Below are 25,633 nucleotides of genomic sequence, written 5' to 3'. Positions count from 1 at the left end.
TCGGCTAGTAAGATACCAAAATGGGGATGTCTTCTATAGGAAAGGGTTCCCAAGTGCAACCAAGTAAAAATTACTTTCACGTTTGCAATAATTTTCTCTCAGGAGCAAGATACTATATATGATTACAGAAAATGATTTATTAAAAGTCATTTTAAGTTCTTACAATGACTGTTCAGTGTACGTATGATGGTTTTAAGAGCTATCAACTGAACAGAGTTGCACTTTTACCCTAAAAAAGTGAGTTATGAAAACCTAAATTATAGTGACAAAGCCATTTGTAAAATGAGCAGAGATCACTTACCAATAATTCACCTGAGCAAACAGCTTTTAAGAGTTCTGGAAGTTGAGAACAGTAGTTGTTACAACCAATTCATCCACTGGATTTTATAATAGGCTTAGAAGACTACCTTTTCTGAAAAAGGATTTAAAGCTATTCTCAGCCAATGAATAAATGTACTTGCTAGGTAACGTTTGCTAAAGAAGCCTACATACACTTTTTAAAAAAAAATCATAAGAAATATCAAGAGCTGATGTTTGTCATTGGAGAAAAAAATCACACAGAACTGTGCTACAGTAAGCATTATGCCATTTACATGTATCAGGCTTCAATTTTATTCCCACAGTGAGCAAAAAAAATGTTAAACCGATTATGATTTTTCCCCACTGCTAGTTCTATCTGCAGACAGGAATGAAAACTGGTAATTTCTTCTGCCCATAACTGATTTTTCCACTACTACTACAAATTTATCATTCCCGCATGAGTCTTGAGATTGAGATTCCAACTGGTATCCCAGTAATACAATGGTAATACAACAACCTTTTTGTGCTGCAGTTCTCTCTTCTCCTGTCCCATTACCACTCCGGTCTTGTTTTCTCTCCCTTTTCATTCAGGTTTCCCTTTTACTGGTTGTTCACTTACTCCCCTTGCTCACCAGAAGGTTTGATGCTGTTTGGAGGGAAGCAGGTATTCATTGCCACTTCTGTGGGCAGGGACACATGCTCCCAAATCTGAGATGCAAGTTGAGACAGCAAACATAAAAAGCTTGGGCTGATGAGCTGCTTCCTGAGCTTGTACCCTGGTAAATACAAACTGCTCGCTCCTGAGTCCACCTAAGTGCAAGAGCAGGAAGGGAAGCTGGGTTTCAAAAGTTCCTTACTACGAACTGTAGATATGTCAGTCTGCAGACAGCTCCTCTGTCATGCTGCTGATGCCACTAGCTTTAACAAGAAGAAGAAAAGTAAAGTTCACTGCTGCTACTGAGGGCCCTATGGGCAGCACTGAAACTGTCAAGAATCGTGTTCATTTCATATTGCTGCAGCTTGGGGGAAACTTGAGGAAGGAACTGGACCACTACTCATAGTGGAGGACCACGCCAAAAGACAAATTGGCAGAATAACAATCCCAACCTCCTCACAGCAGCCAGGAAGCTCTGAAGGACAGATGAGGCAAAAGAAGAGCTCTTTCTCCCTTCTAGAAGCTAGGAAGGCATAGAGTTTCAAGTTTATAAGACACCTAATAGCGGCTAATGCTGGAGATAAAACCCCCAAGCAGTGTCCAGGGACTGCACTCACCAACTAGGAACAACATGCCAGTAAGGAATTAGACTTTTCAGCAGACTGCTGCCTCAAGATCCCACTACTGAGGTATTTTAATATTTGTTCTAGTTCATCCCCCCCAAAAAGGCTACTTCTTTCCCATTCCAATTCCACCCTCCAACTCTGAACAAATCCCTCCAACTCCGCTCTCCTCCCTTCACACATACTCCTATCCCATCCAAGCATTTTCCTATCAGATTTTCCACACGTGCATCTCATGCCTCTCCAGTCTCCACCCCTTTCATAGCTATGACTTTTGCCACTCTGGACCATCTCTTCCATACTTTCTCTTTTCTTATGCTCTGTTGACTCAATTGCTGATTCCTCCTGCTCCACAATCTCCATCACCCTGGACCTCTTCAAAAATCTATCCTACCCCCCACGCTTCTCTTCCTCCCCTCCAACTCCCTTTCACATGCCAGTGAAACCCCCTGGAAAAAGTACTACTACCATGTTCTGCTACAAGTTCATTCTCTCTTTCACTTCCATCAACTTCCTAGTCAACCAGCACTAACTTCCCCTCTTCACTAAGTCATACCCACAATCCCAACCCCCGATAGGCCACTTCTCGCTCCCTCCTCCTCTATGCAAGACCCTGTTGATATTTTGAGTAGTCTTGTCAATCCATCATCTGAGTTGAGGCCCCATCATAGAGCATTTGTGCAGCATCCCATATCTTTTTGAGCACTTCCCCCAGGCGCCTAATACCAGCCTCAGTTCATGGTTCCTATAAAAACCTTCCCATGTTCTTCCATGTGGACTATTATGCATTGAACTAGTCTAATGAAGTATTTGATGTAGAGGAGTGATTTTAAGACAAACTTTCTCCTATGATTCTTACAGGAAATGATCAAGTGAAATAAAGGGCCAGTGAGAGTCATTATAGGCAGAGTAGACATTTATAATTAAAGTTGTTCTAACATTTTCCATGAAAACTTGGTTTTCACTTACCTCTAGTTTTGACAAACTAACCATTCAGAAAAAAAAAAGTTTTGCATGCTTGGTCTCTGTCTCAGGTTGATTTGGGGGGGGGGGGGATGCTTTGAGCAAGAGTGCTTTAGCCATTTCCAAGAGCAATGGTAGTGAAAAATAGGTAGTTTTGACAATTTTTATTTTAAAACAACACTTTTGGTCTCCTGAGAGGTTTCCTGGGGTGTTCAGTGATTTAGCAGCCAACTTTTAACTTGCTCTGAACATTTGCAACTGGTGATTTTCACGGATCACAAGCAGCACTAACCACTTCTCCTATCCCAGGAACACCCTCTTGCCAAACTTCAAATATCTGTCACACACCCTTGAGATGCTCGGACTTTTCAAAGAAACTTGGTGGGGGGAACATTACATTGACAAGAGCTGCCTATTTTTCCCCAACACAATTTTCTGAGCAGTTAACATGTAAGCCTCTGTTTTCCGTTGCTTTTAATGGAAAGTAGAAGACAATCTTAACTACAGGCATTGCTACCAGCTCTGCCTATAAGAAACGTCTTGGAATCATCAAGTTATGCACATAGCTAACCTATGTAACCTTATCACTGTTCTCCTTATCCTCCCCTTCCTTGTATTTATTACACCCACTTATTAGGTGTAAGTAATTTAATTCTAAGCACTTCAGGACAAGGACTGCATCTTCCCATGAATTTGAATACCAGTTAGCTCAACAGGGCCAGTTCCTGTTCCTCTGGGCTCCGATAAAATACAATAAAAATGGCCACCTTTGGCTAGGAGGTTTAGTCCTTCAGCAAGCAAGCGCATGACCAGTTTTTCAAGCCTTGCCAACCAAGCCCAAATATCAAAGAGCTAACAATCACACAAATTTTATAGTTACAACCACCACTATTACTAAAAGTTGACAAAAGCCATTTATTGAAAGAATATTTTATTTGATCCATATTAACTTTTTACTAGTTTCAGACTGGCATGAAGTATAAGCCCAGAAATCTTTATAAACAAGCTTTTTTTGCTTTACTTTTATTGTATCCAGTTCAGAGATTTTGAAGTATATATCATGTAAGTGAAACCACTACATTTCTCATTCTGCCACTGGACAAGATTGAAGTTTGCAAGTGCAACAGGCCAGACTGAATAACAATGGAATCACTGTTTCACTGCTAAAGGACTAAACATACTCATGTTATAAATATTTATGTAAATTATAGTTTACCTTTATTTTTTTCCTTTTTACAAATTACTCTGCATTTTTATTCTGAAAGAGAAGTGCTACACTTAATGTCTTAGATTAGGGGTTCCCAAATTGCAAACGTTACATTGCTGCTCATTGTGCTGGCTCTCTTCATTTCCAACTGCCCAAGTGCATTAAAAGATGGTTAAAAATACATTATATATTTTAATGTAAACATTCTCCTGAGAAAAAACGAACAGGAGTACTTGTGGCACCTTAGAGACTAATAAATTTATTTATACGTGGACAGTTTATTTATTCAAGTGACACCATCATAGGACCTAATCACATTAGCCACGCCATCAGGGGCTTGCTCACCTGCACATCTACCAATGTGATATATGCCATCATGTGCCAGCAATGCCCCTCTGCCAGGTACATTGGCCAAACCGGACAGTCTCTACACAAAAGAATAAATGGACACAAATCTGATATCAAGAATCATAACATTCAAAAACCGGTAGGAGAACACTTCAACCTCTCTGGCCACTCAGTAAAAGATTTAAGGGTGGCAATTTTACAACAGAAAAGCTTCAAAAACAGACTCCAACGAGAAACTGCTGAGCTTGAATTAATATGCAAACTAGATACCATTAACTTGGGTTTGAAGAGAGACTGTAAATGGGCCATCTTGATCATCACTACAAAAGTTGTTTTCTCCTGCTGATAATAGTTCATGTTAACTAATTAGCCTGCAACTTCCAGCTTTTATATTTATATATATATACATACACACACAAACACATATATATCTTCTTACTATATGTTCCATTCTGTGCATTCGATGAAGGGGGCTATAGCCCACGAAAGCTTATGCTCTAATAAATTTGTTAGTCTCTAAAGTGCCACAAGTACTCCTGTTCCTTTTGCGGATACAGACTAACATGGCTGCTACTCTGAAACCTGTCATTCTCCTGAGGTATTTGCAACCCAACCCTCACAGCATGTTGCTAGTGCAGAAGAACCTGAAAGCAAAATTAACTAAACAATAGTTGTACTTGCATATTGTTGTTGTCCAAGCTAAGACAAATGCAAAAAGTAGACAGCAAAATAAAAAATGCTTTTTTAAAAATTAGTTTTAATCTTCAAATGCATTTGTAAGATGGATAGGAGATCTGCATTTTAAAAATATATCTGACCTTGGTCCTTTTAACCAAGCACCACATATAGTACCATTTGAAAGCACTTGTTTTCTATGACCACGTCGCACCACAAACAGCTTTACACTCATTCGGAATGATTCAGCAACAATGCTAGATCAAGAAGTGAATGTTCATGTCTGTCCTCTATTAATGAGTTCTCACACAATTAAACTCTTTCATCAGTTACCAGATAAAAGAATGCTGTATTCCATAGACAATGCTACTGGAGAACAAGCTGAAAATTTAATTGGAACAAATATAGGTACCTCCTATAGTTAAACCATTGTTTCTCTCAAATATTTGGCAACAGAATTATCTCCCAGACAGAGGCATCCTGTCTTGAGGTACTCTGACATTAACAGATGTCATTGGTATTGAGCTATGGGTAACTAGATAGCCCTCCCCTTCCAACATAAAACATATTGCTAATGCCACTCCTCTGCTATTAATTATTCTAGTACTGAATTTGTTGAATTTACCAGACTGCCGAATTCCAGAAGAGTGCTTTAGCAACTTGTCAATGGGTCTAGGAACTATTTGTATCAAGTTCTTCCCACAGCTCTAATCTTACTGTAGGTGATTTAAGTAAAATGATGCAAAAATTAACAATTTACATACATCTGACCACTCTACTCATTAGTTCATGTATCATATAGAAACGGTAATGTAAAAAGCAAGTAGTTTAGGTTTTAAGTTCTTTTTAAAGAGGACTTTTATTTTTCACAGTTAGCTGCAAATAGCATAATATTTCACTCAACTATTTTTACTTAACTATTAAACCATTAAGAAATTGTTTTCAAAAGGCTTGAAGCCACAAATATAAAAAGGGTTTTGAAAAAAAAATCACTTCGTTACTATAAAGCTTGGGGGCAAATATCTGTTTGCAATTAATTAACATGTAGAGGTTTAACTAACTTGTTTGGTGACCAAATTTTCTATTTAAGCCTTCAAAGAAAACAACATGAATAGCTTAATAAAGCAATTACATAAGAGAAGAGTTCTGTTATGCAACAGACACAATGAATAATGCACATGTAAAACAACTGGTCATATGCATTTGGGGTTTTATTACTTTCTGAAGGCTTGGCTACACTTGCGAGTTAGATCGCATTAGCTCACTACCCGTCCACACTGGCAAAGCACGTAGAGCGCTCTGACTCCGCGGCTAGAACACAGCTGGTACTCCACCTCGGCGAGTAGAATAACGTTCTGTGCACCCCCACTGGAGTGCCGCAGTGCCAGTGTGGACGCCCTGGTCTGTTAATGCGCTCTGATCAGCCTCCAGAAGTGTCCCCCTAATGCCTGTTCTAGTCACTCTAGTCATCACTTTGAACTCTACTGCCCTGCCCTCAAGTGACCAACCATCAGACCCGCCCTTTAAATTCTCTGGGAATTTTGAAAATCCCCTTCCTATTTGCTCAGCCAGGCGTGGCGTGCTCTCAGCGAATCTTTCCAGGTGACCATGCGCCAGGCGATCCCCAGTATGGAGCAATGGCAAGGTGTTGGACCTCATCAGTGTTGAGGGGAGGAAGCTGTCCAGTCCCAGCTGCGCTCCAGCCGTAGGAATTACGATACCTTCGGACAGATATCAAGGGACATAATGGAAAGGGGCCATGACCGGGACGCACTGCAGTGCAGGGTTAAAGTGAATGAGCTGCAGAATGTCTACCGCAAAGCCCACAAGGCAAACAGCCGCTCCAGTGCTGCCCCTGCAACCTGCCTTTTTTACAAAGAGCTGGATGCGATACTTGGGGGCGACCCCACCTCCACTCTGAGTACCACCATGGACACTTCAGAGCCCAGTTCAACAAGGCAGGAGGAGGACCAGCAAAGCAGGAGTGAGGGTGCTGAGGTGGAGGAAGACACCCCGGAATCCCTAGATGCATGCAGCCAGGAGCTGTTCTCAAGCCAGGAGGAAGGTAGCCAGTCGCAGCAGCTGGTGCTTGGGGAAGGACAAAACACCAGAGGAGGTTCCCAGTAAGCAGCTTTTTATTTTGGGAAGGAAGTTATTCGGTGCACGTTCTTGGGGCGAGGAGAGTTAGGGCTGCATACATGCCTAGATGCGGAATAAGGCGTTGATGTGCTCCCTCACATCACGGTAATTGGCCTCAGTGATCTCTTCAAAGGTCCCATCCAGAACTTGGGCAATGCACTTGCGCAGGTTTCTCGGGAGAGCCACTGTCGTCCTTGTCCCAGTAAGGCTAACTTGTCCATGTCACTGTGCCATGAGGGGCGGAGGGACCATTGGTGCATACAGGCAAGCTGCATATGGGCCAGGGCAGAAGCCGCATTGCAGTAGAAGACCCTCCCTTGCTTCCCAAATCACCCTCAGTAGCGAGATACCTTCCAGGACGAACTCCTGTGGAAAATGTGGGGACAGTGTTCAGTGTAGGGACCCCCTGCTGCTGTTGGCTCTCCCCAAGGCACAGAAACCCAGAGGACAATACAGCCCGTGAAACAATCAGTCACACTTGACCCTGTGCCTACTCACCATTTTGGAGCTCCCGTGGGTTATGTGAACTCGCTTGGGGATGGGCAAATTATGCTATTGTGTAGACTGTGCTTGCCCTTAAGTACAGGAGAATCATTGCTCTCTCTGGTGTGAACAATGCTGCCTCTGTTAAGTGTTGCATTTTGCCTTTACAGATGCAACCTTGAGATCTCAGACATCCGTGTTATCACCGGCTGAAAGACTCCAAAGAATCAGAAAGAAGCCACATAAAAGCAAGGAAGACGTTGCATGAAGTAATGCAGCATTCAAGTAATGAAAACCAAAAAGCGAAGCAGTGGCAGGACAGTGAAAGGAGGATCCACCAGCAGAATGAGGAGCGCCGGCACAAAAGCGTGGTGCTCCAGCAGAAAAGCACGGATTGGCTGATAAGCATAATGGACCGCCAAGCGGACTCTATCCAGGTGCTCGTAGCCATGCAGGCGGAGCACTACCGTCCCCGCCCGCCGCAGCCCTTGTCCCACAATTCTTTCCCTTGTGCCCTCATGTCACCTCCAACCCATTTTCCCCAACATCCAGGTTCCTAACCGCCACTAGCTGCCTCCAACACCTGTAGCTTCACCACCCAGCCCTGAAACCTACGACCCTTACCCACTGCACTCAACCCTCATCACCATGGAATATAGCTATCCTGAAGCGCAGCACTCATTGCACAGCACTCCAGACAAGAAGGCTGAGTATGGTAACAGGACATACGCAAATCTGTGATTGTACCATTCCCCACCCCATCCCCTTGCCCTTTCTGTTTCCCAAGCAGTTGTGTTTCTTTGCAATAAATGGGTTTTCTTTGCAATAAATGGTTTTTTGGGTTTGAAAACACTATTATTGCATAAAGTTATTATTGCACTATAAGGTGGGTAGAAAGCTGGCTAAATTGTCGGGCTCAACGGGTAGTGATCAATGGCTCCATGTCTAGTTGGCAGCCGGTATCAAGTGGAGTGCCCCAAGGGTCGGTCCTGGGGCCGGTTTTATTCAATATCTTCATAAATGATCTGGAGGATGGTGTGGATTGCACTCTCAGCAAATTTGCGGATGATACTAAACTGGGAGGAGTGGTAGATACGCTGGAGGGGAGGGATAGGATACAGAAGGACCTAGACCAATTGGAAGATTGGGCCAAAAGGAATCTGATGAGGTTCAATAAGGATAAGTGCAGGGTCCTGCACTTAGGACGGAAGAACCCAATGCACAGCTACAGACTAGGGACCGAATGGCTAGGCAGCAGTTCTGCAGAAAAGGACCTAGGGGTGACAGTGGACGAGAAGCTGGATATGAGTCAGCAGTGTGCCCTTGTTGCCAAGAAGGCCAATGGCATTTTGGGATGTATAAGTAGGGGCATAGCGAGCAGATCGAGGGACGTGATCGTTCCCCTCTATTCGACATTGGTGAGGCCTCATCTGGAGTACTGTGTCCAGTTTTGGGCCCCACACTTCAAGAAGGATGTGGATAAATTGGAGAGAGTCCAGCGAAGGGCAACAAAAATGATTAGGGGACTGGAACACATGAGTTATGAGGAGAGGCTGAGGGAGCTGGGATTGTTTAGCCTGCAGAAGAGAAGAATGAGGGGGGATTTGATAGCTGCTTTCAACTACCTGAAAGGGGGTTCCAAAGAGGATGGCTCTAGACTGTTCTCAATGGTAGCAGATGACAGAACGAGGAGTAATGGTCTCAAGTTGCAGTGGGGGAGGTTTAGATTGGATATTAGGAAAAACTTTTTCACTAAGAGGGTGGTGAAACACTGGAATGCGTTACCTAGGGAGGTGGTAGAATCTCCTTCCTTAGAGGTTTTTAAGGTCAGGCTTGACAAAGCCCTGGCTGGGATGATTTAACTGGGAATTGGTCCTGCTTTGAGCAGGGGGTTGGACTAGATGACCTTCTGGGGTCCCTTCCAACCCTGATATTCTATGATTCTATGATTCTAAGTAAAAGATACCTTAGCCCAGGAAAGAAACAGGCACTGCAAGTCAGCGTAGCAGTCGCAGATTCCTACTAACATTGGAACCACTGCACTTCACTCCCGTGCAGGGCACCAGACATTACTGGTGGCTTTCAGCCTCAAATTGCTCCCTCAAGGCATCCCTAATCCTTGCAGCCCCATGCTGGGCCCCTCTAATAGCCCTGCTCTCTGGCTGTTCAAATTCAGCCTCTAGGTGTTGAACCACCGAGTTCCATGGCTAAGTGAATCATTCACCCTTCCCTTCACAAATGTTATGGAGGGTACAGCATGCGGATGATAACCGCTGGGATGCTGTCATCAGCCAGGTCCAGCTTCCCATACAGAGAGCGCCAGTGGCCCTTTAAACAGCCAAAAGCACACTCCACAGTCATTCTGCACCAGCTCAGCCTGCTGTTGAACTGCTCCTTGCTGCTGTCAGGGCTCCCTGTGTAGGGTTTCATGAGCCCCGGCATTAAAGGGTAAGCGGGGTCTCCAAGGATCACAATGGCCATTTCGACTTCCCCTATGGTGATCTTCTGGTCTGGGAAAAAAGTCCTGGCTTGCAGCTTCCTGAACAGGCCAGTGGTCCGAAAGATGCGTGCATCATGCACCTTTCTAAGCCAGCCTGCATTAATGTCAAAGAAATGCCCACAGTGATCCACAAGTGCCTGGAGAACCATAGAGAAATACCCCTTCCAATTAACGTACTCTGAGGCTAGGTGGGCTGGTGCCAGAATTGGAATGTGTGCACCATCTATCGCCCCTCCGCAGGTAGGGAAACCCATTTGTGAAAAGCCATCCACAATGTCATGAATGTTACCCAGAGTCACGGTTCTTCTGAACAGGATGTGATTAATGGTCCTGCAAACTTGCATCAACACAATTCCAGCGGTCAACTTTCCCACTCCAAACCGGTTAGCGACCAATCAGTAGCTGTCTGGAGTTACCAGCTTCCAGACTGCAATATAGCCACCCACTTCTCCACCATCAGGGCAGCTCTCAATCTCGTGTCCTTGCGCCGCAGGCTGGGGGCAAGCTCCTCACACAGCCACTTTCATGGGACTTTTCTCATCCGCAAGTTCTGCGGCCGCTGCTCATCATCCCAGACTTGCATGATGATGTGATCCTACCATTCAGTGCTTGTTTTCCAAGCCCAAAAGCGGTGTTCCACGGTGGTGAGCATGTTCATGAATGCCACAAGCAAACTCGTGTCATATGCGTTACTCAAGTCAATATCATCGTCGGAGCCCTCACTGTCACTTTGTATCATAAGGAATAACTCAACTACCAAACGTGACGTGCTGGCAAGACTCGTCAGCATACTCCTCAGCAGTTCGGGCTCCATTCCCGCAGACCGAAAGGGAAGACAGAGTGTGCAGTATAAAAAACATTGAAAAATGGCGCCAAATGTGGACAGAAGCACAGGGATTGCTGGGATGCAAACCGATGCATCACGGGGCATTGGGAAAGGACACAGAATGCCATGCCCCGCCCCTCCTCCCCCTTCCCACAAGCCACAGCGCCATAATGGAAAGAGGTGCTGCCCATAATGCACTGCTCCCAATGCTGCTGCAAGTGCTGCAAATGTGGCCACGCCAGTGCGCTTGCAGCTGTCAGGGTGGATAGACTGCAGCGCTTTTCCTACTGCGTTCTCCGAAGGCAGGTTTAACTCAAAGTGCTCTACATCTGCAAGTGTAGCCATGCCCTAAAATTCTTTGTGAACTAGGATACAGCACTCCATTGACTAGAATAATTTAGATAGGCTTTGAATACCCACTGTGTAAACAAGGACACTCCCGCACAACATAAGTCAAAGATTTTTCTGCAATAACCTCTGGAGCAATGCTCCGAGAGGACCTTTTAAAATCTGTCCAAATTAGAAAAGGACTTCTGCACTGAGAAAAGGTTCTAAGATTTCACTGACTCCCCCCCCTTCATAATTTAATCATATTTAATAGTTCTCAAAGCTGTGTGTTCAAACAAGGGCAGTCTTCTGTTCTCATTTCAACTCACAATGAAGTCATAACAGTAAATTTACATCACCATAATTGAAGGCAAAACACTAATGTCAAATACAGAATTACAGATGTCACAGAATAAGGAGGAGAAGTTGGTCATATAGAGAAAGTGCTTGTTAAAACACAAATATATTCAATAAGCAGTGACGGGAACAAAGAAATATGACCAATAGATGCTTCCTTGACTATGCACATTCTCTTCCATGCACATTTCTGTCAATATGAAAGAGTATACATTCTCCTCCCAACCCTTTTTCATTACAGTCAGAATCATACCACTTAAGGATATCTGAACAGTCCTCAAAACAAAATGAAATGACTACCTTTCTGGAAAAATCTGGGTTATTATTTAGGGAAGACAAAAAGCGGAAGACCAAGGCCTTTATGGCTTGGTAAAAACACTGCTTTTTAAAGTTTTGCTTTTTAACTGCAAAGTACAGAATTCAAGAAAGAAGCTTACTCATCGCCACATAGTCTGCCCTAAGATTAAACTGAAGTAAATCCTTCCCAGAAAGGAAAAAAGAAAAATTTAAATTTTAAAAAAAAAAACCCTCAATCCACTCAATTCAGAAAAACACAGATGAAAATGAAGGTGTATATTTTCAAAATACAAGTCTTTGACTCACAACTACTGTTAAAGATAATAAGTTTAAATATCTAAATCTCAAAAAAAAATACATTAAACATTCTAAAAAGTATAAAGGAATTTTCCTCTTTTGAGCCTTCTCCCCAGAAGCAATAAGCAGCACATTTGATCACCAGCCTCAAAGACTTCCAGCACTGCCAACACAGCATGTTTCCCATAGATCTGATCTTATTTGTTGACTCTTTTGGCCAGTCAGAGCCTAATGGATTTAGGGTTTCTTTCTGTGTAGACTGGTACAGCAGGCTTTTGGTGTACTGATACTTGAAGTTTTGCAGTGTTAATACAATCATGGTGTTCTGGATTTAGCTTTCTACACAGTGTTCTTCACACTGGCTCTACCCCCTGCATTCATGCTAGTGTCTTCACTGAGTCATTTCTTCCCCCTCCCCCCACCCCTTTTCTTTTTTTAAACAGATTGGCAGGGACACAGGAAAGTTTAACAGTTCACTTTATTTGGCACAGATATACAACTGTCACAGTGGAAGTTTTGTCTCTCACAGGCTGGTTTGAAGGCCCACTACCTGACTGATTTCTGAGCAACTGCCAATATCCCTGCGGCTGACCAACTGACAGTCTTTTTATAATCTTCTCCCAAGATCTCTGACATCCCTGTCTGACTCCCATTACTGGAATTTAAGCTTCTTACAGAACAAGGGATCTTGCTACGTTAACAAATAGTATCCTTCTGAAATAGCACTCTGTCTCCAAATCTAACTTTTCAGTAACTGTGCTACTCTGATACCTAGAGGCTTTCATACTGGTGCCAACATTTAAGACAAGTACTGTAACAGACATTTGGAAAGGTCAAGCAAGGACACAGGAACACAACTTTAGTTTCATCATAATAAAAGGACTTTGCTCTAGAATGAAATAGAGAAGATTATGTTTTTTCATATAATCAGGACCACCTTTTCTAACTATGATATACATACATATGCGCAAAATCATAAGTAACCATGGTAATTAAAAATAAAGCCCCTCACTAAGATCAGGACACACAGAGTTCTTAGAGAAACAGGACAAATCTTTAGAAAACAGGACAGATGGCACTGCAACTAATGAGCAAAGTAACTCCTTGAATCATTAGCTACTGAACTACAGCTTGACATAGGGATCAGAATAAAGCTTATTTGTGTTTAGATGGTTGGCAGCAAAAACATCCAATCACCACTCCAAAGCAAAAAGAACTCACTCACCTTAACGTGACTCAAAAAAAACAACTAACAGTCAAAACATTTTTACACATTTTCTTCCCCTTCTGTCTCTAATGTTTATAAAGCTCTGTGTGCTTTCAATCCTGCAGGAGCAAATGACCGCATCAATTTTTATTTATCCCACACATACACACACACATAACTGCATCCCCAAGTAAAGCCTGATTCAAGTATTTCAAAAATCTTTCTCCCATACTACTGTGCAAGAATTTCACCCTATTTTTGGGAGGCAGAGATTTGCCAAAAATACCACACTCACCTCTCTTATAAATGTATGGGCCAGTAATGCTGTAATGAGCTATAGATGTACAAAGTTAATTCAATTCCAGCATTCAACTACTGTACTTATGTTGTATTGGGAACAGATATATAACCTCAGTTAATTAATGGCCAACAATATAAAAGGCCACTCAGTTGTGCAATATAAAAATGTATTCAAAACATTTTCTTCTCTTTCCATGAGCTAGCAATCCTATACATCTATATTTTGGCTGAGTAAAGTTTGTATAACAGTAAATATGTTGTATCATGCACTCCTATGCACACTATGGTATTCAAAGTTTCTGTTAACACAATAGTGTTTTCTTTTAAAACGAATACTTTTCAAACGGAAAAGAGGAAAACATAGCAGCAGTTACTAAATCTGAGTGTTTCCCACAGAGTCAGCTTTCAGGATTTATGAAACTCACAGCCAAAGAGGTGCCCTCCCCCTTCTCCTCTGCTGCTGTCTGACCACACAGATGGGTTCTCTGCCCAATTTTAGGCAAAGATAGAGGTGGTGGGAATGGAAGGACAGATTAAGGGGATGTGAGACCCCAACAAATAACAACACTACTGGGGGGGGGGGGAGAGAAGAGAAGGAGAGAAATCCTAAGACTAGTGCTGGTTGTGAATGAATAAGACTGTTCCTCCATCCCGTGAGTGGGAAAGGGGGTTAGAGATGTCTGAAAACAGATTAGTTAGTGTGTGTATGTACAGATAGAGAAACGAGTACTAGAAACAGATGAGATGTGCGTGCGGTGTGAGAGAGACAAACAAGAAGTAGCTATGGGAAATGTTGGCGAACGGAGGATTCGTTATCTGGGGGCTCTGGTCGGGGTGAGCGGAGGGTGAGTAAGGAAAACCGCATACCTGGAAGCACGTATAGGGAAATAGGTACCTGTTGCCCCTGTGTGCAGTACCTAGGGGGCACAGGTCAGGTCGTACCTGCCTGTACCTCGGGGCTCCTATCCGGGGGGGGGGGAAATGGGGGTAGGTTCCGGAGATTAGGCTCCTCTTGAAAGGGGAGAGGATAAACAAAGGATGTAGGGGCTCTTCTCCGCGGCAGCGGTGAGTAGATACCTGGGGGCTCCCCTCTGGGGCAGTACGCGGGAGAGCGAGAGCAGGGGCGGACTGGGGATACCGGGGGCTCCTCTCCGGGCCGCTGGGAGGGAGGAACAAGGGGGTGGGAGCAGCAAGGGGTACCTGGGGGCTCCTCTCCGCCGGGTTCTTCATCACCGCCTGGCGGAAGCTGTTATCCACGTACGACGCCATCTCGCCCCTTCTCTGCCCCGGACTGCAGCGCCCCGGCCCCGCCGCCTCCTGTCTGGGCTCCGGCCGCGGCTCCCGCTGGGTGAGGAGCGGGCTCGGAAGCTGCGCCGAGCCCCGGCCCCGTAAGGCGCGCGGCGGTGGGAAGCCGGGCTCGGTCCCGGCGGGGTCCCGGCTCCTGTCGCTGCGCGGCGGGCGCGGCCTCTCGCTGCTCCGGCCCGGCTCGCGGCCGCTGGGGGTGAAACGCCGGGACTCAGCAGCGCCGCCGCCCGGCCAAGCCCGGCCGGCAGCGGGGAGAGCGGCCCGGGGGCTCCCACTGTCCTGGCGCCTGGCGGCGGCTCCCGGCTCCTGCTCTACTGGGCTCCGCCGTCCCGCTCCGTGGCTGCTGCATCCCCGCCGGCGCCTCCCATCCGGGCTGCGGGGCTGCGCTCCCGGCTGGGCGCGGGGAGGTGGCTGGCTCGGCGCGGGCGGGGCCGGGCTCTCAGGGGGGGAGCGGCCTCCTGCGCTGGCGGCTTTGTGCTGCTGCAACCATGGTGAGGAGCGAGCCACACCGGCGGGGAGCGGCCAGCGGCGGCAGCAGCAGCAGCAGCAGCGCTCGGGGAGGGGCCGCGCCCAGCTCCCGCCCCCCCGGCCCGGCCCGGCTGGGCTCAGCGCTCGGCCGACACCTCCCTGCCGGGCGCCGCCCGCTATTGTTAGGGGGTCTCGGGGCCCGGGTCACCATACAGCTGTCCAGCCCCCCCGCACCCGAGTACCCCCGACTCCCGTACTGGGCCCACCCAGCTCAGCCCCCTCGCTCTTGGGCACTGCTGTCAACCGAGCCCTGACCCGTCACACCTGGACACCACCTCCCTCCCACAGGACACACGCACCGGCAGGGAAGCCGTGCGTGCGGCCACTCCGGGCAACGAGATGCGAAGCACGCTTCAAAGCCTAGTGCCCCTACTAGGAGCCACCAGTCTCCCCATGAGGATCCCCCTGGGGCGAGAGGCCATCTCTGGCAAAGGCAGGACTAAGGGTTTGTCCAGCAAAATCACCCCCTTAACTTGGTAAACCAACAGGTGAAAGGTGCAGATACCTATTCAGGAGATTGTAATGTGGCATAACCAGCTATAGAAGCATATTGTCAGACTCTGCACCATATTCATTTCATGGATGGATTTAAGTTGTGGCCAAATGTGGAGGACATTGCAATAATCCATTTTAGCCATGGCAAAACTATAGATTGTCAAGGCTGGGAGGGACTATTATGATCATCTAGTTTGTTTTACATTTAACAGGATTTAGAATTTAATTCAGAAATATCTGCATCAAGCCATAATTTCTGATGATAGCATATTGTTTAGAAAGTCATGATTTAAAGACTTCAACTGATAGAGAATGCACCACATTTCTCAGTAAAGTATCCTAATGATTAAAAGCTTAAAGGCCAAAGAATGTTGATTACTTATTCAAGAGAACTGCCAGGGATTTCAATCTGTGACTATTCACACACCAGTGCATGAACCCTTCCAGTATACCACAGAACTATTGTATAAGATTAGCTCCATGGATTATAGAAGGCAGGTCACAGAGGAACCGTTGGACTTTCTAATAGGAGCCAGAGGTACATGCTGCTGCTGTCATCATCTAAAAGCAGCTAGGAATCTAACAAGACCCCCAAATTGCAAACTTTGCTAACAAATGGACAAATATCTTCAGCAGGGGCCCACTATTATCTAAACCAAATCCTCATGGTTTTTCCCAATTCACCACAATTACCTCAGCCCACAACCTCAGTGGTATTGAGGTGTTGCTCCACCTGACACCAAGTGGAATCCTCAGCCCCAGATTAGAAGCCTAGGCTCCCCATACAATGTGTGGGAAGAGTTGGTCACAAGAAAGGTTTCAGAGTAGCAGCCGTGTTAGTCTGTATTCGCAAAAAGAAAAGGAGTACTTGTGGCACCTTAGAGACTAACCAATTTATTTGAGCGTAAGCTCTGGTGAGCTTTCATGCATCCGATGAAGTGAGCTGTAGATCACGAAAGCTTATGCTCAAATAAATTGGTTAGTCTCTAAGGTGCCACAAGTACTCCTTTTCTTTTTGGTCACAAGAAAGGGATCTTCAGAAGCTAGTACGTTGACTAGGGAGTTGCATAAACTAGGCAGGAGTGAAATGCCAGGGAGAGGGATTTAGGTGTTTAAGCAGCTGGCCTGGTGCACCTGGCTGACAGGCCAGAGGTAGGCACCTCTCTCTGCTTGGAATCTTCATCTATAGACCTTCTCCTAAACCAGGTCTGCCACTTAAGTAGCCTATGCTCTAGTAGCCGAATCGGTCTTGTGCTCATGGTTGAGATCTCTCTTACACTTGCACTACACTTTCCTGAGCTATTGGCGGCTGTTTGGGTTGGTGGTGTGCTACGTTTGTGGCCTGTATCCAGGCTGCTTGCTTTAGGGTCTGACCAGTTTTAGGCATGGATTTTGCCCTGTTAACAAGATAGGCATTCCCCTGCCCAGTTTGAGAATCCTGCTTCTGGGCCTCCAAAGTTTCAGCTTGAACAAGAACACTGAGCTGCTTGGTAGCTGGGGATGGTGGCATCAGGACTTCAGGCAGCTTTGTGAATGCTGACCAGCAGAAACTTAGGCTCACAGGGGACTGTTAAGCGCCTGACTCCTATTGATTTCAATGGGAGTTTGATGCCTAAATACTTTTTAAGTTTTGGTTGAAATTTCTTTGGCAAGGCCACTCTAGTCACTCGTCTCTATGGTAATCAGCATCAGCCAAATGTCCTCTTTACATCCCCATTATGTAAGAGAAGAACAGAGAAAGAAAAACAGTGTAATGTTTTAATTTTCTTTGGGTCCCCTAATGAATTTTGTCTTATAGGAGCCTGACTTTTAAACTATGAGGTCCTTACAGCAAGGACTGATGTTATTTGTGTTTACCATAACATTGAGCATACCACAGATGCTTAACAAATAATACTTGTTAATTATACATAATAATTTCAGCAATGTAGAACCATTCAATGGATTTGCTTTCCAAATGCAATTTATATTCTTCACTACTGTGTTATGTGATGTAAACACTGTTATTATAAATATTTAAAAATTTTAAAGTTGCAGATTTTCAAACACTAACACAAGTTTGCACCTTTTAAGTTGCAAACACTATAGAGTAATGTTTATTTCTAATTTTTTGAAAATTAAGCAAATGAAAATTTATTTAAAAGCTTATTTTTTTACAAAACCTAATTTTGGGGCCTAAAGTGAACTAACACCGTTCTTGTAATTTACAAGCTAGTTTAGGTAGAACTGACTGCTTAAGAAGTCTGTGGCTTCACAGGGAAAATTTACTAAACCTAGTCAGTTTCTACATACAGGTCTTTACAATAGAAGGAGCTGTAAAAGTAAACAAATTAGGGTCTTGAGGCCTGATTCCATATACTCCCAGTTTAATGAAATGCTTTTGTGGCCAATGTAAAGGATTCTGTTTAGAGTGTTGGAGCAACTGGAGGTAGCTCCAAATCTCAGCTTCTCCTTGGTTTTCAGTGCACGTGGATTTAGTCCTTAAAAAGACAGGATGTTGTTTAAACTGACAAGACGAAAATGTAATTTCCTACTCCCTAAAAATATTAGTTTTAAATATGCCTCAGACCCCGCCCCCAACAGAAAAAATATATTGTTCCTTCAAATTAATGAGGTAGGCTGCAACTATGTGAAAGTGCCAGTTTCTCTTCTGAGCAACCTACCATCAAGCCAGAGTGCTGAAATTCTCTTTGTGAAGTTCACACATAGTGGAAGTGCCACAAGAGCATATGAAACACTCCCTGGCGCTGTTCTTGAAGCATGTGAGAGTGCACTGATTCTTGTATGTTACAAGCAGAATAGCTTGACATGCAGGTAGAATGATATGCAAATCAAAACAAAGCTACCCACTCTATTTTAACATACAACTGTCATTAGTAAGCTTAAAATTAATAGCTTTAACAGAGTCGCTAAATATTTTACTTTGGTGATTAATCTGTTTTATAGTGTCTATTACCATAGTATTTGAGAGTCATAACAGTATTGGGTTTCAATGAGACAATTTTTTTCAACACTCGTTATTTAAACTGTATAGCGAACATTTTATAGGCGTATAGCAAAATTCCATCATCCCACAAATAAACAATTAGGCATGGGAATTGCTGGGACTACTGGAGAAGCATATCTAAATATATTTCACTACTTTTCTGAGTACACAACAATAAATGTATCTAATTAAAATGTGATAACTTACTCAATGTCTACAGGTGACGTATTTAGAATTTAATGCAGATGCTTCAAAATGTTTTCATCCACCTCAGGACCAGAGAGGCCCGTGTCAGGCTCACTTTGAGCATTTCTCTTGCTGCTAGTCTGCAAAACAGTTCTCCTCAGAGATCACAACAGAACTTAACAGCTAGCAATAGCCCAGCTGTAAAAGAATAATTATAATAAAATCAATAGCCATGTAAAAGAAAACATATGGACATTTATTACAAGTTGATATTTCTTGATGAGTAGCTGCTGTTACTCCAGAAAAATTATTAGTAGAATAAAATCTATAGTCTCAAACCATTTTCTTTTTTACAGCCTTATACATTCTTGTACTTCCTGTTTTCACCACTTGCCAGCATTTCAGAGTAACAGCCGTGTTAGTCTGTATTCGCAAAAAGAAAAGGAGTACTTGTGGCACCTTAGAGACTAACCAATTTATTTGAGCATGAGCTTTCGTGAGCTACAGCTCACTTCATCGGATGCATACCGTGGAAACTGCAGAAGAGATATGTGTGTATATAATGTCTTCTGCAGTTTCCACGGTATGCATCTGATGAAGTGAGCTGTAGCTCACGAAAGCTCATGCTCAAATAAATTGGTTAGTCTCTAAGGTGCCACAAGTACTCCTTTTCCACTTGCCAGCAGTTCCTACTAACCTAATACAAACTTATCTGCAAGTCAGGGCCCTGTGCTGCTCTCACTGGAGAGTAAAAGTCCTTTAAAAATCATTCCCTTCTCAATTTCCTCCCCAAATGCTCATAGGTTTCTATTTCAATCAGTCTGAATGCTGGCAGGACAGTTCCTGATTGGTTGACATCCAATAGAATTCATAATTTAGGTATCAGACTAAATGGATGCTGGAATTAGAATATAACAATCTGCTATAAAACACCAGCTCCATTTTATGTAGAATCCAGTAAAGTTCCCACCCTCATTTCCACAGTCCACAGAAGATTCTGTGACAGGCTGTTAATTCTACAGCTAATTTTTCAACTGAAGAATCACAGAAATTTTATGGTTCTACATTTTGACTACACAAGATGAACAGGGATACAATGAGAGACATAAGGCCACACTTCTTCAGAGGAGTCAACTGGATCATGGATCCAGGCAGGTCAAGAGAGAAGAGGGCAGTCTGCCAATTCTTGATTTGGATTGGTTAGGTAAAAATAAATGGGGCCTAATGCAAATGGATGTTATCTTTTGCACATATGCTGGCATAGAATCCGTTCCCTTCCCCTTAAGGTTTTTCACTTGTCATAAAGCTTAAAGGCAGGTATTTAAAGCAATGGATGCTATTTGAGTATTTGAGACTCACATGACCTTGGTAGTATTTGAGACTTACATGACTTAACAATGCTCATTGGGAAAATAGGTACAAAATACTTAAAACTGCAAATAGTTTGCCCCCTCCCCCCCCCCGCTTTTTTTTTTAAGCCAGTCCAGCATGGAACTCAGACGCAATTTTAAGAATAGGTTGTCATTGTAGAACTCCATTTACATGTATTTTGTATGCAATTAAACACACAAGTAATTGCATACAAATTGTGTAAACAACTATGTAAGCTACAAAATAAGTTTATTTTCAAAGATGTACAACATGTCTGTATATTTGAAGACAAGATACAAAAAGGCATCTCATGAATTACCCTGGGTGTACTTTTATTTACTAAATTAAGTACTGTACTCTAGTTTTTATTACTGCTTTATATACATTTTGATCCACTTTATTACTGTATATAATAGATACAACACTGAAATGTTTAACAATGTCAGTAAAGTCCACCTCAGAATGCAGACAATTCCCTCTTTTTTGGGCAGTTATAATTATGCACTATTTGTTGTGACTTGTAGATGTCTCAGCAATGTAAAGTTTGTTCCTTTCTGCATATTTTCATTTCTTTTAAGATCAGAAATTGTAAGGGCCAAGGTCAGACAGGTATTAAAACTTCAGGGGAAGAAACTGAATAATTCTAATGGTATTAAAACAAACTTTAATTTATTGCTAAACTTTGTTCAATATTTTGAAAGACATTTATACTTTCAATGGCTTGTATTGGATTTAACCACACAGCTTTCATTTATGACACCAATTGTTGACCACCAACAGCTGAAACAGAGCTATTCTTAGTGTACAGGGCACTGGTCACAAGAAAGGTCAGCCTGCTGCAAAGACAGGGCCAAAAAAAAAAAAAAAAAAACCCATTTATGTCTTCCAGAAAGTTTCATGGCAGATCAGAAGAAACTGAGCTCATAACATGAGGTCCTAACATTCCAGAGCTCACTGTCTTCCAACAGTCCCTCCCTGCACTTTCCGATATTCCACAGCCAACAGAAATAATGCTTGGTCATAGCCCGCAGAAGGAGGAGAAGATAGGTTCATTAAAAGTTTTTATATGGTGGGTGTGGTTACCCCTAGTGTTGGAGAGGTTTTAGGATATCTCCCCGTTATCACTCTTGTGATTATCACTCCCAGGGCACCAGAATTCAGGTGCTCTTACTCATGCTTTCTTGCATAATTTGGGGGAATGGGAAAGTAGTGGGAAATTGAGGCTTTAGACTAATGAATCTGGGCCTGGATGAGCTGGCATTCCCCTGTTATAGTAACTGGACCAAGCAAATTCTGACTTTACCCTAGGAAGAGGCAGCCATAGGTGGTTTTGGAGTACTGTACCTAAGTCAGTATTAAAAGGCTACTATCAAAAGGAAAATATCCCCTTAGAATAGGGATTAACCTCCACAGCTAAGTAGATAGAGTGGTCTGCAGAGTTCCCATCAACACTGCCTCCCATCTTTCTGAGTTTATAAAATGAGACTGTCAGCAGTTCTATTCTCCTGCATTATTTAAGACTGTGAGTAGCAATGTCCCTTGTATATCCTCCGAACACATGGGACTAGATTCTCACTTGCACCCAATATACATTTCATGAAACTAGAGGAGAGAAGGCACAAAGGAGTGCTTTGTGGCTCCACAATCCTGGTGCTGACCTATCCCTGTACGGGGCTCCAGTGCAGTTTACCACAGCCGTGGGATCATCTATATTATACTGACTGTCTGCAGCCACAAATGGTCATTGTGCCAGACGGAGATTGTCAAAGACCAGCAACATTCCCCTTTCGCACCCATATCCGCTATGCTGGAGGTTGGGGGTGGGAAGATAGCACTGAGCTGGCACAACCCCTCCTAAGGGACTCGTCAGCTCAATAAGCCACTAGTTTTATGGCCCTTTTGCACCAGCTGACCAGCACAAAAATCAATCCAGCATAACAGAAGCTAGCCTGTAATGTAGAGCAGAAGTTCTTTTTACAAAGAAAAGTGACAACAGAAGAATCCTTGATTGTTATGATTTATTTCATGTATTTACTTTGTGCATGCTGTAACTAGCACAGATATGTTATCTCTCAATTGTGGAAGCACTGAGATGGAAAGATCTTCCAAATATAAGATTAACTATAGACATCAAATCTGGTAAAACCAACCACATTTAATCATCCTTAGGTGGGATAGGAAGGAAAGGCCTTAAGCACATGCCAGTTAGTAAGTACCGTGCTTTATAATTAGGATACACCCCATGAAAATTGGCCAGTCAGGGGTGAGTGTGTATTTGTTAAATTTCAACCACTGTGTGATGACAAAGATACCAGAGGCAGATTAAGGGTGGATTTCACATTATGATGGATCTACATTTATAAACTGAAATCTTTATTAATTTCCAGGTATCCTGTTAGGGCTGTGGCTGGTTTGGATATATTATACCAGCATCAGTGGTTTCTGGAACTAGGTCAGCTAGTGATACAAGCCACCCAGCTCCAATCTATGTGTGCCCAGCCTGACCAATCCCATCATTCACAGAGTTTGCAGTCCCCTACTGTTTTGCTTTTAAATCTAGAGGTCTGCAAACACAGTTACCACCCCCAAGTGGTGACTTTTATTTAATATATCAATGCTCTTCTCTGATTTTTAGAGAGCAGCAACTGTGGACCTCTTATATCTCTGTGAACATTATACCTCACATCATCACTTTTTCCCTTTAAATCGGACACAGTTAATACAGTATACCTTTTAAAACATTACATTTTTCTACATCATAACCAAAACCAGGAAAATGATATTTGAAACTAACATTCTCTCCTGAAAGAGATCTTGCTGGACAAATTTGGCCCCAAATGTATATGGTTCTAAAACTACCCAGGCTTTTACCAATCCAGTATAAGTGTTTCTTTCCATTTTTTAAAAAAAAGTTAAGTTCTATATGAATTGTTACAAAACATTCTCTTGCCACTTTTGCAATCCAAACAATGCACAAATGTCCTGATGCATGAAAAAACAAAAAAGGAAATTGACTGGAAGTTAATTTACATAGATGATTATTTATTTGTACTGCAGTAGTGCCTACAGGCTTCAATCAGACATTAGGGCCCATTGTAATAGGCACTGTACAAACAGAGAAAAAAAGATGGTCCCTGCCCCAAATCTGAGTATAAGATGACAGACAGGGAAATACAACAGAAATAATTAGAGTATAGTGGTCAGGGAGATATGCAGCAATCGCAGCATATCAGCTGACTAGTAGTCTATTTTCATTGTCCAAGCTAAGAGAACTGCAAATAATCCAACAAACAAATATCTTAAGGCTATTTAGTAGAAAGTAAATTACATTTCTGGATTTTTTTTTCGGTTTTAATAATCGAAGGTGGTGTTCATAATATAGGTAAAACAATTTGTGAAGTTTGTTTTTAAACCTGGCTTTGTCATTTAAGAACTAGGAATTATAGTCAATTGTAATATTTTTTCTTGTTTGATACTGCTGTAGTAAAACACTAAAAGATTCATAAACTTACCTAACCCAAAGCAGAACACTGAAATGTTTGTAATCAAACTGGAAGAGACAGGGAATCAAAATTCCACTCCTGCAAAGAGGAGTGGAATATTTATAAATAAATAATGCATGTGGCATCCTTTGCCATAAATGCCCCTGCACTATAAGAATACCGTTTCCATTTTGAGGATGCTAGCAACAGCTTAATTTTCAGACTCTTCAACCAGAACCCCTTAATTAAATCACTACCTTATTATATGCAATTAAGATGACTCCATAGACTATGAGAGTTAAAAAATTTTGACTTCAGTCCATACTATATTTAAAATTTTTAATGGATTTATAACCTTTATTTTTACTCTAAGACATAGCCTGTAAATTAAGTTTACAGCTGGTAACTTTTTTCTATAAAGAATTATCGATTGTTTATTCCAAAGCCAGGTTTAAAAACAAAGAATCCATTGTTTATTGTATTGCTTGTAATATAACTATTTCTTGTAACCAATCCCTTAATTCTGCATACATACTTTGTTTTAACTGTCTGCTCTCATAATTGTGTGTTTTATAGGACTCCCCATCATTGTTCTCTACTGCAGATTTTAGAAGAATAGTATATTACACCATGAATTGTTTCATTATAGTACTACCAGCAGTAATTAGACAAGCATTTGGCAGTATTACTTTCTAAAAGCATTCATAAGTCATCTTGTTACTTTAAAATTACTGATCAGTGTATAGAATATTTATGTGGTTCATGCTTCTTCATCATGTAGTTATTGCTCAAAGCTGCTCCTAGCATATGGGTGTGGGGGGGTCTGAGCATGAGTGTGTGTCTCTGTATGCTATACAGTATATGTGCATGTACTTACAGTACACTCACACCTACATAATAGCATGACAAGTACTACGTGGTATTAATCTCAATGGAGAGAGAATCAGATTCAAAATTCAGTAAATGCTGTAAACAAACCAACCACATCATTTATAAACCATTGGATACTATGGTTCACCAACTTCCCCCCATTGATTTTTCTAAGCAGCATATATCTCTCCGCATCTAAATAGTTCCAGGGATCAGCCAGCATTAAAACTAATCGCCACTTCATCCCAGAAAAGTTTATTCCACATAGGTCAAAGCTGAGGTGAACTATTAAGGCAATCTAAGCTTGTCATGGAATTGTCCAGACTACTTCTGACAAGTTAATGGTATTATACCTACACTTGTGTATGTGGAAAGTTTGACACTGCATCTGTAATACAAAAGCAATATTAGAAAGATTACAGAGGTAAACTGTACGGAATTTCAGGAATGTGTGTTGATTGTTTGCTTTCTGAAGTGTCTAAACAATCCCAGGGAACTGGGATTGTTTAGTCTGCAGAAGAGAAGAATGAGGGGGGATTTGATAGCTGCTTTCAACTACCTGAGAGGGGGTTCCAGAGAGGATGGTTCTAGACTATTCTCAGTGGTAGAAGAGGACAGGACAAGGAGTAATGGTCTCAAGTTGCAGTGGGGGAGGTTTAGGTTGGATATTAGGAAAAACTTTTTCACTAGGAGGGTGGTGAAACACTGGAATGCGCTACCTAGGGAGGTGGTAGAATCTCCTTCCTTAGAAGTTTTGAAGGTCAGGCTTGACAAAGCCCTGGCTGGGATGATTTAATTGGGGATTGGTCCTGCTTTGAGCAGGGGGTTGGACTAGATGACCTCCTGAGGTCCCTTCCAACCCTGATATTCTATGATCCACTGATAAGTCCAGTGTAAGTTAAGACT

General features: G+C 42.8%; 1 protein-coding gene across 7 annotated transcripts in view; it reads right to left on the bottom strand.

Moving 5' to 3' along the window:
- RAPGEF2 (Rap guanine nucleotide exchange factor 2) overlaps positions 1 to 15,302 on the bottom strand; it is a 305,030-nt gene extending 289,728 nt beyond the window's left edge. For 4 of the 7 annotated variants that reach the window (XM_084626375.1, XM_084626381.1, XM_084626380.1 and 1 more), the window contains exon 1: positions 14,705 to 15,301. In XM_084626375.1, coding sequence (XP_084482501.1) covers positions 14,705 to 14,773 — 69 coding nt within the window. In that variant the 5' untranslated portion in view covers positions 14,774 to 15,301. Of the gene's footprint in view, positions 1 to 14,704 lie in introns of all 7 variants that reach the window. The other 3 variants (XM_084626382.1, XM_084626383.1, XM_084626384.1) reach the window with 2 other exon arrangements.
- Between the last annotated feature and the right edge of the window lie 10,331 nt (positions 15,303 to 25,633).

The sequence above is a fragment of the Lepidochelys olivacea genome (genome assembly GCF_965140295.1).
Source record: "Lepidochelys olivacea isolate rLepOli2 genome assembly, chromosome: 4".
Classification (NCBI taxonomy): domain Eukaryota; kingdom Metazoa; phylum Chordata; order Testudines; family Cheloniidae; genus Lepidochelys; species Lepidochelys olivacea.
This window is presented reverse-complemented; position numbering and strand designations above follow the sequence as displayed.